This window comes from Tachypleus tridentatus, chromosome 10 (assembly GCF_004210375.1).
Source record: "Tachypleus tridentatus isolate NWPU-2018 chromosome 10, ASM421037v1, whole genome shotgun sequence".
In the NCBI taxonomy this organism is placed as follows: Eukaryota; Metazoa; Arthropoda; class Merostomata; order Xiphosura; family Limulidae; genus Tachypleus; species Tachypleus tridentatus.
In genome coordinates, this window is record NC_134834.1 from 61,626,075 (window position 1) to 61,643,320 (window position 17,246).

Here is a 17,246-nt window from a genome sequence, read left to right on the forward strand (position 1 = left end):
ATAAGGCTGAAGTAGGATTTATCGACCTTAAATTATACTCGTCAAGTTTCTTTATTACCAGTTTGCCATATATACTCTTTCTTACCCTAAAATACTGGATTATAGACAGTAGGCCTATTAACAGCCATTTTATGTCGATAATAAATATAACGTGTAATTAACCTCCCAGGCTGTCCATGTGCTTACTGTTTGATAACGTTTACATACTATATCTACTACATACCTCGTAACATTGAAATAAGTAGCTTCATATCTATCCATTTACTGCGTTGCCATCATTTAAACAATTCTGAAAGCTTGTACTTACAACAAAAATTTCCAGCAGCAATTAGCATTATAATTATACTGGAATAATGATAATTATTAAAACCGTTATCAAAACAGAAACTTGCGGATGATCAAAAGTGTAGATGAAAAATGTAACCATTAATATTTTCCAAGATGGATAAACAGTAGAAAACTATCTAAAACAACTGTGCATTTTTATGACTGGCTATATTAAATGTGCACCTGACAAGTGGCATATTGACTTTTGAAATTGTATTTCATGTATTTTCCCAGACAGTATGAAATGTTTGTACTTTTATTTTCTACTTTATTTAAACAAGAGAACTGGCAAACTCCACGAAGTGTCTAATCATGCAATCACAGAGATAATTCTTAGTGATATTTATCATAACACTACGTTGGTAATCTATGAGACTTGTTATTAACTACGTTCTCAGTAAAATCCTACAGATGTGTTATAAGAATAGTATCTGACATCTGGGAGAAAACGTTTCGATTGACATCTTGAAATCAGAATGGTTTACATGTACTTTAACAGATACAGTAATTCTGCTAGAGAAACACATTGGTCTAGGCCATAACATTTTGTCATAAACCTTGCAAAGTATTCACTTACGATTCCTTAATGTATGTTAGCATTTAGACATGCACATACTTATCTGATCAGCCCAAACACTATGTACAAAATATAATCCACACTATAACACTCTCACTACAATCCCTGACATTTATCATAACACAACTATGGTCAAAGTGTTCATATAACTATTTTCAAATCCAAATTTTATCATCACTTTAAGATTGGTCAAGCAAGTCACAACGATGACTGGCTTTACATCAAGTTTAATGATGGAATGCATCATTGGACATATGTACGGTTTGCCTATTCCAACTTTTCAGAGGTCCCCATATCCACAAAGATCATATTGCACAGACTTAACATTTACTTCCAGTTGACCTGTAACTAAATTGCCTCCACTAATATAACTTTGAATTTTTATTTGATTTCCTTAGTACTGGTAATGGACTAGTCTCGCATAAATGAACTAGCATACGACCAACCACTAATAATATTTCATATAATGATTTTACGCACTCTTATGAGTCGATAACATTTGGAAAGCGTTATTTATTTACTGCAGTGGAGTATATTGCACACAGCATGTTCCACTAATCTATTTACCTAACTGACGTGTTTCTGTATTAAAACTAAATAAACTGTGGCATCATGTACAACCTAACTACTTATCTGACATGTTTCTGTATTTATACTAAATGAGGTGTGGCATCATGTACAACCTAACTACCTATTTGACATGTTTCTGTATTTATACTAAATGACATGTTTCTGTATTTATACTAAATGAGGTGTGGCATCAGGTACAACCTAACTACCTATCTGACATGTTTCTGTATTTATACTAAATGAGGTGTGGCATCATGTACAACCTAACTACCTATCTGACATGTTTCTGTATTTATACTAAATGAGGTGTGGCATCATGTACAACCTAATACTTATCCGACGTATTTCCGTATTTATACTAAATGAGGTGTAACATCTTATACACAGCTTGCTCCACTAATCTATCTACCTGACTAACGTGCTTTTGTATTTATACTAAATAAATTCAGTTATCATAAATTCCAGAAGCGTTGCTGACGTTTCGTATACATAATGTATATGTGTGTGTGTGTTAAACACAAAAGCACTATTGATAATGACTGACTGGGTCAGTCAAAATCTACTGACTGTTGTCAGTTTCGTGTATGTGATTTTAGTTTGATTTTCAAATGCATTTGTTATTTGTGGTAATGTTTTTGTTTTATTATATTGAAGTGCATATAATTGACCCATATAACTAATAAATATATACGTATATTTGTGTGTGTGTGTGTGTCTTTTTTTCTATCATGGCATTACTGTTCGCTTTGCGACCGAAAATGGATCAGTGATAAACGTGTTGGGTTGTATGTCCAAGTTTTCATGGTTCAAAACATGATGCCATTAAAAGCAATCCTCACTTTCAGTTGCAGACGTATTATAACAAATGATAGTCATCCCTCTCTAGTTGGTATAAAAAGCCTAAAAGATCCCTTGTGGTGGCAGGTGCTGATCGTTGTCTGCCTTCCATCTTGTCAGTAATTTAAAATAAGGGACAATTGTATTTGAGTCTTAAGGGGTTTCTGATCTGAACGTTTTTCTCATATGCGCTGAAGGTGCCGTTCAAGTTAAAAATTCCAGTTTGTGTTCGCTGTACTAAACTCAAAACAAAAACTTTAAAACATAAAACAAAAACATGAGAGCTTCGGTCCAGAAATATAAAGGTAGAAATGCAAGGAAAGAACATAAAGCGGGCAAATGTTCCAGTTCGTAAGACTGAGTTCTATCCTAACTTAAACAAATGAAACAAGATGAAAAACTAGGGAATTTTACGACCCCCACTATGTTTAGATCTTAAATATCATTTGACTGTCTAAGATCAATAATGGATAAGACATAAATAAAACAAAAAGTGTGTTGGTGATAATATTTTGTGTAACAGGTAAATATATGTTAATTAAGTGTGATTCTTATGTTCGTCAGATTATCAGGTTATGAGATATTAACCACCACTTGTCATGGATATTTGTGAGGACAGGATGTAAAATAATTGAATAATGATAAGTTTTCTAGGTCTTCTCCCACCGCTTTTCAAGTGTGCATGAACAAAATTTCAACACAATGTCACAATAGAATCGTTTCCCCATTTCACACAGTTAACCTAATGTCCCAACAAATTAGCTTCCTCATGTTCGTTCAAGGTTAATACGAGGTCTGTTGAAAAAATACGCGGACTGACGTCAGAAAACAAAATGTACTTTATTTAGAATTTACAGGTCTGGGACCCCTTCAAAGTACTCTCCTCCCCAACGCACACACGTATCCCAACGGTGTTTCCACTTGTTGAAACAGTCCTGGTACGCTTCTTTTGTAATGTCCTCCAGCTCCTTCGTCGCATTTGCCTTAATCTCGGGAATCGTCTCAAATCTTCTTCCTTTCAAGGGTCTTTTGAGTTTGGGGAACAAGAAAAAATCGCAAGGAGCAAGGTCAGGTGAGTAGGAGGCTGGGGAAGAACAGTGATCGAGTGTTTGGCCAAAAACTCACGAGTTCTGAAGGCTGAATTTCGCAGCAACGCGGTAAATCTTCAATTTTTCGGTCAAAATCTCGTAACAAGATCCAACTGATATCCCACACTCTTCAGCAAGCTCCCTGACAGTCAGACGTCGATTTGCCCGCACCAGGGTGTTGATTTTGTCGACGTGTGGATCGTCAGTTGACGTGGAAGGGCGTCCAGGACGCTCATCATCTTCAATGGACTGTCGACCATCCCTAAAACGTGCATGCCACTTGAAACATGCCGTACGCTTCATAGCAACATCACTGTAAGCCATGTTAAGCATAGCAAAAGTTTCAGTCGCAGATTTTCCAAATTTAACATAAAATTTCACAGCAAGTCGTTGCTCCTTCAGGTCATTCATTCTGAAATCCGCCAAACGAAAAAATCGCACTTCACTTAAAACCACGTAGCTAATACACAAATGAAGATATCTGCAATCGGGAAATGGCGTCGTAATCAGCTGATCTGTGCAAACCTAGCGACACCAAGCGGATTCCCCTGGAACCAACTGGAGCCGCGCAATTCAAACAGTCCGCGTATTTTTTGAACAGCCCTCGTAATAACCAAGCCAATTATTATAACAAAAAAAACATGTCTAAGAAAAATCATCGTAAAGACAGTGTTTAGAAATACCATAGTGATGTGTAACGTTTTCATTACCCGTTATGTAAAATGTTAATTAGGATATTTATAAAGTTGCTAAAATATAATCCAATAGAAATATTCAGATATAAAGGAAACCAATCGGGAAATCCAATTACCAGCACAAATAGACAAAAGTTGACGTGGGAGAGTGAAATACAGAAAATGAAAGAGACAAAACAAATGTGCAAGAGATACAAACTCTTCATTGTAAATATATATAGGCTCTTTACTTTGCTCAATATTAAAGCTAAAAATATTTCCTCTTAGTACCTATCTTTGCAAAAGACAAACAAAACTGAAATCATTTTTGTAAATATTGTATATATACTCTCAAACCTGGTGTTGTATTGTTTCGTGTTCTTTTCGCTGTTCGTTGAAATATTCTTGTTGCTCGTAATCAGCAAAGTTTTGTGGTGTAATATAATGTGGCTGATATTCAGGTGTCATATTTGTCGTCAACAGATTTCTTGGAGTAGAAACACTGACAAAGTCGGTAGGCTTCGGTTGATAAAAGACGTTGGCCAAAGGGTGACCTGTGTCCGCGGGATTCGGGGTGTTGGGGGTTGAAGCAGGTGATTGAGCCCTCCTGGATACTCTGTATATAAATAATAAACAAATAAACTAAATCAGGAAGAACGTGTGCATATCTATACTGATTACTATTGTCATGAAATCATTCAAATTTTGGGCACTTCAAAATGAAACACCTTGTTTATTCATTGTTTAATTCTCTAACGAAGTCATTTGTTTCTGCTTTGCACAAAAATCTTATACAGCAGCTCGATCATTTTTAACTTTTTTATTGATAGTATATATCTAGTGTAACTAGTGTAATTGGATAAATTAAATCAATGGGAAATGCATTACGTGTGAATGTTATATTGGAAACTATTCAATGTAATACATACCAATACAATACTACCCGCAGCATTATCAAGTTACTTGTAGATTTACTACAGTGTGTAATGTGGGTTCTCTAGCAGAGACCCACAAAACATTTGCGGGGAAATCATTATCTTTATTGCCACAGTACTTCTTTAAATACAAGATTTCTAGAATAAAACATACGAATTATAATCGTGAATACTGCAATTTTTAAGTCCACTTGTCTAAGGCCTAACATTAGTTAAGCCTTTAGTAAGTACGACCTAGTTTTGATAAAGAGCTCAGATAACTCTGTAACTTGCGTTTATTTTTTGCTTTAGTTTAATTAGGACTGAACTAAAGCATATTTAATTTTACCAATACATACACTTATAATGCTATTCTATCACCTAACGTTAGAACTTTTCAAGAAAACTGATAAGCTTTTAATATATTATCGTACAAAATGTTACTAAACTGCATTTATCTTTTCTTACATTCTTTGAAATGAAATGCGCACATTTTCAGTACAAACAAAACTCTTACTATGATACGACACTTTACGTTGTATTACACTATGTAACACAAGTTTTGTTCCTGGATAGCATGTATTATTTCTTAATTACTTATGTCGTAAAAGTACAGAAAATGGCCATTATTCCTTTCAAGCTTTACTTTTGTGACCTGGATAATGAAATTTAGAAATTAACATATTTTCTGTGTAAAAACGAGCAAATTTGCTCATTTTTATTAACATAAGACCTGAACAAAACAACATATGAATCAAGATTTACATGTATTTTTACTAAAGTTATACAAAAATGAACAAAATGTTTAGAAGTGAGTAGTTTTTCGAGATTTGCGACTGTAATGCAAATCACTTTCACGTATCAGCCCCCAAATATAGTCTCCCATCATGTTTTTGTTATACGCTCCCAGGTCTCAAAAGCAAAGTTTGAAGAGAAAAATAGGTCTTTTCCCTTTACTTCAGGCATACGCAACTGGGAAATAACACTTTCTGCCCAGAAACAAGAAAAAGTAAAAATTTTGTTACATGGTGTTATCAATGTAATTGTAGATTTACTATAGTGTGGAATGTGGATCTATATGCCAATTTGCGTTGTATTATCTAGATATCTCTTGATTTGCTGTAATGAGCAACAAAGGTTTATATGTCATTTTATGCTGAATTATCAACATACTTGTAGATTTAGTATAGGGCGTAATGTTGGTCGATATCATACTACATGTTGTAATTATTAAAATATAGTACACATTTCGTGTTATAATTAATCGATTTAAAACTTAAAGAAAAGACTAACAATGTTAAACACTTCATAGTGTTTCGCTATATTAACCTGGACTAATGATATGCTATTTTTTAACGTTTAAAGCGCGCATTTCTTACCGTACTAAAATAAAACATTTCTGTCGACTTGTCAACTGATTTCTCTTATATTTTGCATTTCATGTGTTGAATGTGGTATAATTTAAGATACATTATGCCTGAAAAGGTAGAAATTTGAAACTTTAGTAATCAAAATTGTTAACATTCCATTTATCGTTTAACTTAACAAATGTATGTCCTACTCACATTTTCTAAATCATACCTAGTTTCAGTTTTCGCGCCTAGGGGAAATCTTTTTAACCCTAAAAATACGAGTCATTCACAATAAAATGTAAAAAGATAAACATAAATATTACAGTTAATTACGCGAATCACTGCTTGGGTAAAATAGATGTGACGTGTACGATTGCCATAGTATTACTGTTGTATTAGTATCATACATAAATTGTATGAACAATGGGTATAACCGAATGACATCTTATGCATATTTGGGCCGGACAGGTCGGAGACTACGAAGATTTAGGCACAGCGTGCTCTAAATATGAACTGCTAGCCAAAAAGAAGGCAACAAGCCACCATAATTCACCGATTCAGGCCTCTATACAGTTCTTCGAACCACACAGAAAGTTGTAATACATCTATACCATGAGAGTGCTTAAATATATTACGTGAACAGGATTCAAAGCAACTTATGACAAAACTCATTTTAAACGATAAGCTTAAGGCTTTGCAGGTATTTCACTTGAATTTTCTGTTTGTTTACTATTTGTAATATAAAACAATTATGTTTATATCACTTGGCCTTTCTCGGCACTCTCACACTTTTAAGATTTATAACTGTTTCATTTTTCTTTGTTTTACAGTCTCAAGTACGGAATAACAACAGGTAATGTATATTACACTCTGTCTCTTTTAGTAACTTAGATATAAGACTATTGCAGGTAATTTATTTTATTATTGTGTCTCTTAACAACGAAGCCTGGCATGGCCTGGTTGTTTGGCGCCTTTCTTGCAATCTGCGGATTGCAAGATTGAATCCCTTTACCAATTATGCTCGCTCTTTCAGCAGTAAAGATGTTATAGTGTAACGGCCATTCCCACTTTTCGTTGTTAAATAGTACCCCGAGAGTTGGCAGTGGTGACTTGCTGCTTTCCTTCAAGTCTATCACTTCAGAATTAGATATTACTGGCACAGGTGACGCTTCTACAGCTTTACACAAAATTAAAAAAAGATAAAAATTAGTAATTATTGCATAAAACTAAATTATATATTTCATTCGTGCTTTTATTTCTCCACACAGTTTTAGGATTTACGATTACCGCACGTATTTCACTTCTCTGTCTCTTTACTATTTCAAACATTAAAAAAACACCAAGTGTATTGTACTATGTTTTTGTCTTTCTTCTAAACTCCAGTATCAGTCTGATTCATGTATTTCAGGTTAAATGGACTTTAGGTATTTCATTTGACTTCACTCTCTCTCTGTTACGTCTCACTTTTATGATTTAACACGCTGGCATGTAAAAAGTTTGAAATTTATACACAATAGAACAAGTAGTTTAATTGACAACTAACGCTAACCTTATTTACGAACATCGAATAAATGAAATAATAAGTGAAAAAGTGTGTTTAAACGTTTAGTATGCGGTAAAAAATGTTTATTTCAAAATTTTTTAATCAAAATACTGTGAATTTAATACAGTTTTTAAAATGACAATGAAAGAACGAGAAAGAGTCTTTTATTTATTTTGTGTAAATTAAATTTCAATAAGAAATTTACACTCATTTTTAAAGAGACCAAATTAATTAAATTATTTAATAAGATATGTAATGTTTTGGGGCTGTTTAAAAACACCCGAGGCCCAAAAAACTTTCATGGTTATTCCATTTCAATATAATGAATAACGTAGCCCGAATATTTAGTTATGCATTGTAATATTCAACATGTAAGTATTTAAAGTAAAAAGTTTAAAAAAGACAGAAGAGAAATTGAAAAAATACTCACGAGTTTCTAAACTTAATTCTGCTTTTCTGTAAAGCTCAAATGTGAACAACGAATTCCTACCACACTAAACAGATTATTTTATAACACAAACACTTTTTTCGAAAGTATGTGATTATATCAAATGAAATAATTAAGAATGAATGCTATTTAAGCATAGATTATATAAAGGAGTATTCTAAACACCACAATTATATATTAGTTATATTCTAATTTAAAGAGACACGCTGATAGAGCAGCTTTTGAAAGACGAATGTTGCAGAGTACAGTGAAAGCTGCTCTTTCGGTATTCTATTATAATGTTATTGTCATTACTGGAACTCACGTTTAACTATCGAGTGGTACGTTTACCTTTTAACAACAAGTTTCAAATTATTGCCAGATCTGACAATGACATCATGAGCCTCTCGATGTGTTAGCCTATTGGCGTCTCGATCTCCAATCCTCAGGATGATGTCACCTCTGTGGAGTTCTCCTTCTGATGGGCTTCCAAGAAAAACCTAGAAAATGAAGCGAAATCCTTTCAAATTCAACATATTCAGAATGAAGAGTTTTATCTTTGGAACGAAAATAGTTAAAACTGTAGCTTTCATTCTGTGAAAGCAAAATAGATGTCGTGGCGTCCATTAATTATTAGAATATTATTGCACTATAAGCCCTGATGGAAACGCAATAGCGAAATGTTGTCTGAAATTAAAAGTTTTTCTGTTGTTGTTATTTAGAGAGAAGAGTAATTTAAGGTAGTTTTTTTCTAGTTTTTTTATTAACATGTTTAAGTTCTTCCAATATGTACTACAAATTCTGTAAAAGGGAATTTGTTGATCAATAGATTAAACACAACGTTTCACCAACTCCGATTTGGAAAGTATGCTTAAATGACGAAAATAAGTTAATACAAACATTTTTAGGAAAAAAGAAACAATATTTAAGGTATAAACAATAACCAAATATATTTAGGGTTAATACTCTTATTTTGACATGAAAGACGTTTATTTAATTTTTACAGGTTTTAACTATTATATCTACAATAGATGTATATGAAACCACTGGAGGAAAAAACATACTAATAGCGTTGGCTCAGTACGTAATCAATATGAATATAGAGATACAAAACATAATAAATTCATTAGTTAATTAAATAAGTAAAAAATTTAAAATAAATACTTAATGTGTAAAAGATTAAAAAATGTTTTGTTACATTTTAAAGTGTTTTAAATGCATACAGGCCACACCCGAGGTAAGGATTTTTGTTATTGTTTTACCCCACAGTGAAAAAAAAAGGAATATGAAAAGTGTTATTCAAACGATACGTTTATATTTATTCTCATAAACACCATTTCTAGTTAAAACATACAACTTATGTGTGTATGATTACTAACAAATTATTTCTTTTGAATGCTAAAATGCCTCTTGTCGTTCAATTTTTGATGCCTAGGTTTATTTTAAATAAACTGTTTTTAGTCATTCTAATCTTGTTTTATGTATAAGAAAAAACAATCATAAAGAGCTCATTGGTTATAACCCTAATATTTCATTGCAAAATTCTATTACATTTTAGAAGTTATTAATTGTTTGTTTGTCTAATTCCATACAAAGCTACTCGAGAACTAAGTGTACTAACTGTCCTCATTTTGAAATGATAGACTGGTCAGCAACACCCGCCGCCAACCTTTGTGCTACTCTTTACCAACAGTCAGTAGGATTGACTCTCTCATTATAACGTCCTCACGGATGAAATTGCCTGGGATCTTCGATGATGGATATCGATCCCGCGACCCTATAATGTAAGTCGAACATCCACCAAGCCAGTTGTTAATGATCATTTCAGTTGTTTAGTGTACGTTTAGCTTAGTATGTATCTTTTTAAAAAATGCGCTACTACGAAATTACATATCTAATTAACACAAGAGAATAAGTAACTTTAATAAAAGTTTTTCAATCAATTAATGTGAATAAGACTATATTAAGAAAAAGCTATCTATGTATCTTTTAAATGTATTACGTTTTTTATTAGTAAACATATATCGAGTGATGTGATATAAATTTCAAAATTTAGAGAACAAGTACATATTGTACAACATTTTATTAAAAACTACCAGCCATAATACTTCTACAGTTATTACAATTGTATCTTGGATACAATACTTCAAATGTTATCGGTTACACTTATTTGTGAGATAAACGAGAAATGAAAGTGTAACAATTTCAAAAACTGAACATCAAATGTTTTCAATACCGGTATTGTTTTTATTCCTGAGTTTTCTGCTAAATTCAAATTAATTTAAAAACAAATTCTGTATTTTGAGTGTGTTATAAAAACGATTGTCAAATCGAGGTATACGATTAGAGTATTCGAAGAGTTGACGGCGTTTACTCTTAACCAATCAATTCAAAATTAGGGCCAGCCAGAGAAGATATCCATTTCGTAGCTTTAGGCGAAAATCCTGAAACAAAGTAACTTTGTATAATCTCTAGGTAGCCATTGCAGAAAAAAAAAAAAAGTTAAATGTATTCTGTAGAAATATGTAGAGAGAAAATTTAAAATTTAACTAAAGGTACACTTTTTACTTAATATGATTTACGTAAATTGTGTGAAAACATACCGAAAATAAGCAAGCAGCACTTCTAAATTAATTATATTAATGTCATATAATTTATGTTACAAAAAATAAAATAGCAGTATTATCAAACCATTCTAGTAGGTAACGAAGAATAATGCATACATATTGAGTCAAATTCTAAAATTAAAATATGCTGTTATGATTTACATAAACAGAAAGCATGTTCTTTAAACATTTGGCAAAAGATGAGAAGACCCTCTAATAGAGGGAATCACGTGCAAGTAAAAAGATAAAAAGAAACACATCACGAAGGCTTCTAAAATTCCAGGAAGTACGAAAATAGAAACAACATAAAAGAGAATTGGTTCACTTACTTCATTGTCATGGTAACAACCCTAACGTTACTGTTAGGACAAATATTTTATAAATCGCATTGTATACAGAGATGTTATTAAACATTGGCGAAGTGTTATAAAAAAGGCTACGTTTTCTTCTTTGTTTTTCAACATTATTTATTAAAACAGTGATTTTTTTTTTTCACCTTGGCCAAATTACCTGTAAAACTGTATGCTGAGACACCGAACTATCTTGGATCCGTGGTTCGTAACCTGTTGCCACGGAAACGCGCATTGCACTTTAGAGCCGTGGGTAAAATAAACATATGAAAAATATTTTCTTTGAACATAAAAGCTTCTGACGTATATGTTTCTCGACTGAGATGAATACAAATATATGTTCACGTTTTTCTAAGCTGTTCACTTAAGCTGAAAAACAGATTGTAAGTTGTAAATTACGCTTGTAAAATAAACAAGAGTAGTAATTAAAGTGAAAAAGATGGAAGTTTGTGACAAAAAATAAACAGAAATCTCTATTCATAAAAAACAGGTTTAGTCGTTTATTATGACACATTTTTGTATCACAATACAAATTTTAAAAGCTTGATTATCTCCTGATATTCAAGCTCCGATGTTCCCTAGCTGCTACACCAAAAAAAAAAAAAAAAAAATACGTCTTACAAAACGAAGAAACCAAACTAATTGTGCCAATAAAGCGATTTTATCAAATCAGGGACTTATCGCGTTATCTCATAGTCCTTGATCATCTACGACAATAATCATTCGCGTTATATTTTAGGTAACATTAAATTCTGGCTAATACTAATTTGTACAAATCTCTGTATCATCCATTTATAGATATATAACCCAAAGAGGGGTCCAGCATGGCCAAGTGTGTTAAGGCGTTCGACTCGTAATCCAAGGGTCGAGAGTTCGAATCTCGGTCGCACCAAACATGCTCGCCCTTTCAGCCGTGGGACGTTATAATGTAACGGTCAATCCCGCTATTCGTTGGTAAAAGAGTAGCCCAAGAATTGGCGGTGGGTGGTGATGACTAGCTGTTTTCCCTCTAGTCTTACACTGCTAAATTAGGGACGGCTAGCGCAAATAGCCCTCGAGTAGCTTTGTGCGAAATTCAAAACAAAACAAAGAAAATAACCCACAGCTTAGTGGCAGAGCATACGGAAGCACAAGTTCTATGAAAAACCACTGTGTTATTCAACCCTTGCCCAAAGCGATGATTCAAGTAAACTTACAGTTGAATAGAGGAAGACATAAATAAACGTAGCATACGTGTACAAAAAAGTTTTAAAGATATTCTTAAATAAAGATATCTTCTCATTCTTATGGAACGTTGAGATTTGACAGTTTTCATCCGCCATTACGTCAGCCGTAATGTAAAGAATACAAAAACGTTTGCACGTTTAATAAAATAATGAGAAATACAACAATGTATAATTGTATAAAAGACTTAAGGCTAACTCTGTCTTATAAACGATTACTGTGTAAAAAAAAAAAGTATATTTACATAAGCAACGTCGTATTTTGTTTTAAGTGTAAATATGGTTCATCACTGTAAAGACTAACAATTATTGTTAGATGGCAGAACGAACAAAGATATGAATTAGTGTATAATTCATGAACATGTGTTTTTTTCTGAAACTGAGAGTGTGAATAACAATCAGAGAGATGAATAAAGAGATAAAAAAGTGTAACGTAACATATAAAGGGGCACAAGTTTAGAGTTGGAAGCGCAGTTTGAAATTAACAAAATAGAGGCACGTAAATCCGGTATCACGTACAGCAAGAGCACAAGTTAGGTGCTTGAATTACAAGACAAAAGTTAAGAGATATACTGTATCAGTACAGGAAGGAAAGCTTTGTGTAAGAATCACTGATTTAATGTACGAGGAAAGCACATCATGTACAGGAGAACCATAAGTTTAGTACATGAAACAGTTTGGAAGTACATAACCAGAAATAAAAACTGTAGACTACCACAAAAGGAGAATGAGTTTTAGTGTATGAATCAAGGCCGAATTATATTACAAAAGTTAAAAATTGTAGACTACCAGAAAAGGAATATGAATCTTAGTGCATGAATCATGTTCGAAGTGCATGATAAAAGATATACCGTATCAATACAGGTTATAAATCTATGGTAGGCATCACTAACCTAAATTTATGAAAGAATATAAACAATTTAATGTATCACATAGAGAGTTATGAACAACTGATATGACACAAGAATAATTCGTTGCTGTAAACCAAATACTTTAAATTGTTTAAACAGTATGCTCGATATATCCACCTTCATAATCAATACAGTGTAGAAGTCGTTTGACCTAGAACAGCTTCACATATTCATTAATGCCTCGTGTTGAAAGGAAACAATAAAAACATAGACGTACAAAGCGAAGGGGGGCAGTTCCCCTACCTTGCAAAACATATAGCCATCCGGGTAAATTTTCATTTCCAATTCGGCAGAATTAGAAGCCAAAAATATGGTGATTCAGGCCGTTTCTACCTTTATTTGGGAAAAACTAGTAACAGAAGTTTCTTACTTATATCCTCATTCGGACAAAAATTGTACAGCCCTCGCCCCCTCTGAAAAATCCACTGTATGCCTGTGAATAAAAGCTTGAATGTTATATACAGAAGAAATCTACTTTAGGACATTCTGCAGAAGGCAGTATCTAATAAGTAATGGATGAGTGATGGCTTATTTTACCTTAAACACTTTTATAAATCGATCTGTTAATTTGAAGATTTTCATGCTACTTTCGAGACATCATCTTGAATACATGATAATTTCAAAAAAGCTAACTTATGTTTTATCTGTAAGTTTATGCTCTTAACTGTCTTTTTTAAATATTGCACCATCCCGATAAACTTTGTAACAACAACTACAGAAATGTTATGAGAGAACATGGAGACACTTCTCACCACTTGTTGACTTTCTGTAGGGTTTTAACTTTGAGATTTCGTCTGGTAAAGATTGATTTCAAAGAAGACATGAATGGAAAACGTTTAATACGAAACTTTGTAAAATGCTAATTTTTTGTCAAAAAATGGAATTAATGATGTGCCGTACTTTTAATTCGCTTAATAACGCCTAATTTGTAAATATACGAGTTTAAAATTAACGAAACAAAACACATAAAAACAAAGTGAAACAAAATATTTTTAACGTATTTCAAAACTTGGGTGTAGGAATCTTGAATAGAGGACAAGTGACGAATACTTATCACTGTTTGAAGACTAAAAGTGTGACATACTATGGTAATTTAGTGAAAAAAGTCTGAGGGTCGAGGGTTCGAATCCCTGTCACACCAAACATGCTCGCCCTTTCGCGACCCTCAGATTACGGTAATTGACCGTCATATTATAACATCCCATTCCACTATTCATTGGCAAAAGAGTAGCCTAAAAGTTGGCGGTCGGTGCTGATGACTAGTTACCTTCCCTCTAGTCTTACACTACTAAATTAGGGATGGCTAGCGCAGACAGCCCTCGTGTAGCTTTGCGCCAAAATTCAAAACAAAGAAGATTAAAACAATAATAAAAGGAATATTTGGTTAAATTACGATAAAGACAGGACTTTTTAAGGCAGAAGATGAGAAAATTTTTCAATTCGTCTATTTTCAAATTGCTGTTATTTAACACCAAAGTACAAACTAGGATAAAACTGGGAGCGTGTGTACAGTTTTCTTATTGACGATCCAGCTGTGTTTCAGAAAAACTAACACTAAGCCTTAGTATGTACACAAGTCACTATGCTATTTAAAGACTCCCAGCTGAGCTTTTCGTGTTTAAAGTTAGATTTTGTGCCAAGATTGCTGTTAAAAACTTATTTCCTCGTTAGACATGTTGCTGAATAGACACTTTGCGCGTTCCTATACATCAGACGTTTCGCAGCGAATGTTAAGAGACCTTGCAACAAATTTAGTTTCGGATAGCATAGTTTTATCAATTACAGTATTAAGGAAAACAACTTGAAAAACGATTTACACAGTTATTAATTCTGTTGTTTCCTACGTATGTAAGCATAACTTATAATAGTATTGCATATCTAATTTCAAAGGAATAAAAACTTAAAATAAAGCGTGGTAAAAAACACATGAAAAACTTTTGATTTTACTTGTTTAAGAATGTTCGTAAATAAAGCTACAAAAGATATTTGCATTGGCTATACCTAATTATGAACTGACAGACCAGAGGGAAGACAGCCGGTCAAAAGTGTTCGAATTCTAAATCTAATGGAATGGTTAAATTTGACTGTCTCTCTTATAACGCACCCACAAACCAAAGTACGGAAGATAATTTTATTTTTCCGGCAGCATGGTAGGCATTTCTATACCCTCTGATATATAATCCGGTACGTTAACCTTTAAGTCATACCCACCTCTCATTAAAAGGGTTTGGTTTGGTGTGGTTTGAATTTCGCGCAAAGCTACTCGAGGGCTATCTCCGCTAGCCGTCCCTAATTTAGCAGTGTAAGAGTAGAGGGAAGGCAGCTAATCATCACCACCCACCGCCAACTCTTGGACTATTTTACCAACAAATAATGGGATTGACTGTCACATATAACGCCCCTACGGCTGAAAGGGCGAACATGTTTTGGTGAGGTTGGGATTCGAACTCTCCACTCTTGGATTACGAGTCGAGTGCCTGAACCGCCTGGCCATGTGGGCCCATTAAAAGGGAAGGCAACATTTTTTTTCTCCAAATTTACCTTTCATATAACCAGGCATTTTATTTATGACGGTATCTGAAGTGACTTTGAAGAAACGTTGTTTTCTTTTTGTAATGTGTATTTCTGCACTACATCCTGTTTTAATTAGCAATAACGGTTTTAGCTCGTGATACTAAGAAAGTGAGTAGGCTCAAACAATCAATTTAACGCAAAAATACAAAATCCCATAATAAGATCTCTTTCAAAGGGTATACCCTTCATCATCATAAACATAAAAAGAAAATCCGAGCGTTATCGAAAGATGGACCTTTTCATGTTCCTGACGAAGAGAGGTCCATTATTTGAAAACGCTCGTGTTGTACGATTATGGATTTTTGTCTCACCTGAATTTAATGTATATGTTAAGACGATTCTAAATATTCCAGAATTTCTAGTTTTGTTATATGCAATTTCATTAACGAGATAATTTTCCCATTTATCACTAATTTATGCCCTTCTCTAATGTCTTAGCCGTATGACTGAGGGCAAAGAACACTAAAATTTCATGACCGATTCCTACTAGGGCGCATACTGAATAGTTCGCTGTGCATCTTGGCGTCTAGGCAAACATAGATTCTGTTTTGATAGTTTCGTTTTGAGTTTACTTACTAATTAAAGGCATTATTTTATTAGGAGTTAGAAATTTCACAGTATAGAAGGTTATTCTCATGTTCTCAAAATCTTCTTCACCATTAAAACTTGTGTACACGAGAATGATCACACTAGTGATCGAAACATGGATCAAAATATACAAAATATTATTCTTATCAATAGCATTGACACTATTCGAGTCACGACCACGATGATGAAGTTCTTGTTTCTCTTGTTGTTGTTTGTTTGTCAGCGCAGAATACGAATGGTTGAATTATTTATTATATAAATGAATATAATAAATAAAATGTGTGCTCGTAATAACCTTAAGTGTTACTTCATATAAATAGCTTATTTATCTTATCATTATTTTTTGGTGTGATCAATATTGTAGAGTACTGATCTGATAATTCCTATAGTTTCTGTATATTACGTATTTACTATAATATTTCTTTCTTTTATCAAGCATCTTTACCGAGAGTCTGAGAAGTTGTGAAAACTTGACCTTTACGTCTCTTTATGTTGTTGTTAATCCCCTGCACTAATCTGAACACAAAAGACCTGAAATTAAACTGACACTGATGGTCATACTCCCTCCTAATGCTGACGCCCAATAAAAACAGAGCGATTACCAAATATACTCGCCCTATTAGCCGTGTGGACGTTATAATGTTCGATCAATCCCACTATTCGTTGGTAAAAATAGTAGTTCAAG

General features: G+C 33.3%; 1 protein-coding gene across 1 annotated transcript in view; it reads right to left on the minus strand.

The window, feature by feature from the left end:
* LOC143229403 (PDZ and LIM domain protein 3-like) overlaps window positions 1-17,246 on the minus strand; it is a 35,928-nt gene that overhangs the window by 8,851 nt on the left and 9,831 nt on the right. Inside the window, exons 2-3 of the mRNA XM_076461687.1 lie at window positions 8,661-8,809; window positions 4,431-4,689 (exon numbers count right to left, since the gene is read on the minus strand). Of these exons, the coding sequence (XP_076317802.1) occupies window positions 4,431-4,689; window positions 8,661-8,809 (408 nt within the window). The remainder of the gene's footprint in view (window positions 1-4,430; window positions 4,690-8,660; window positions 8,810-17,246) is intronic.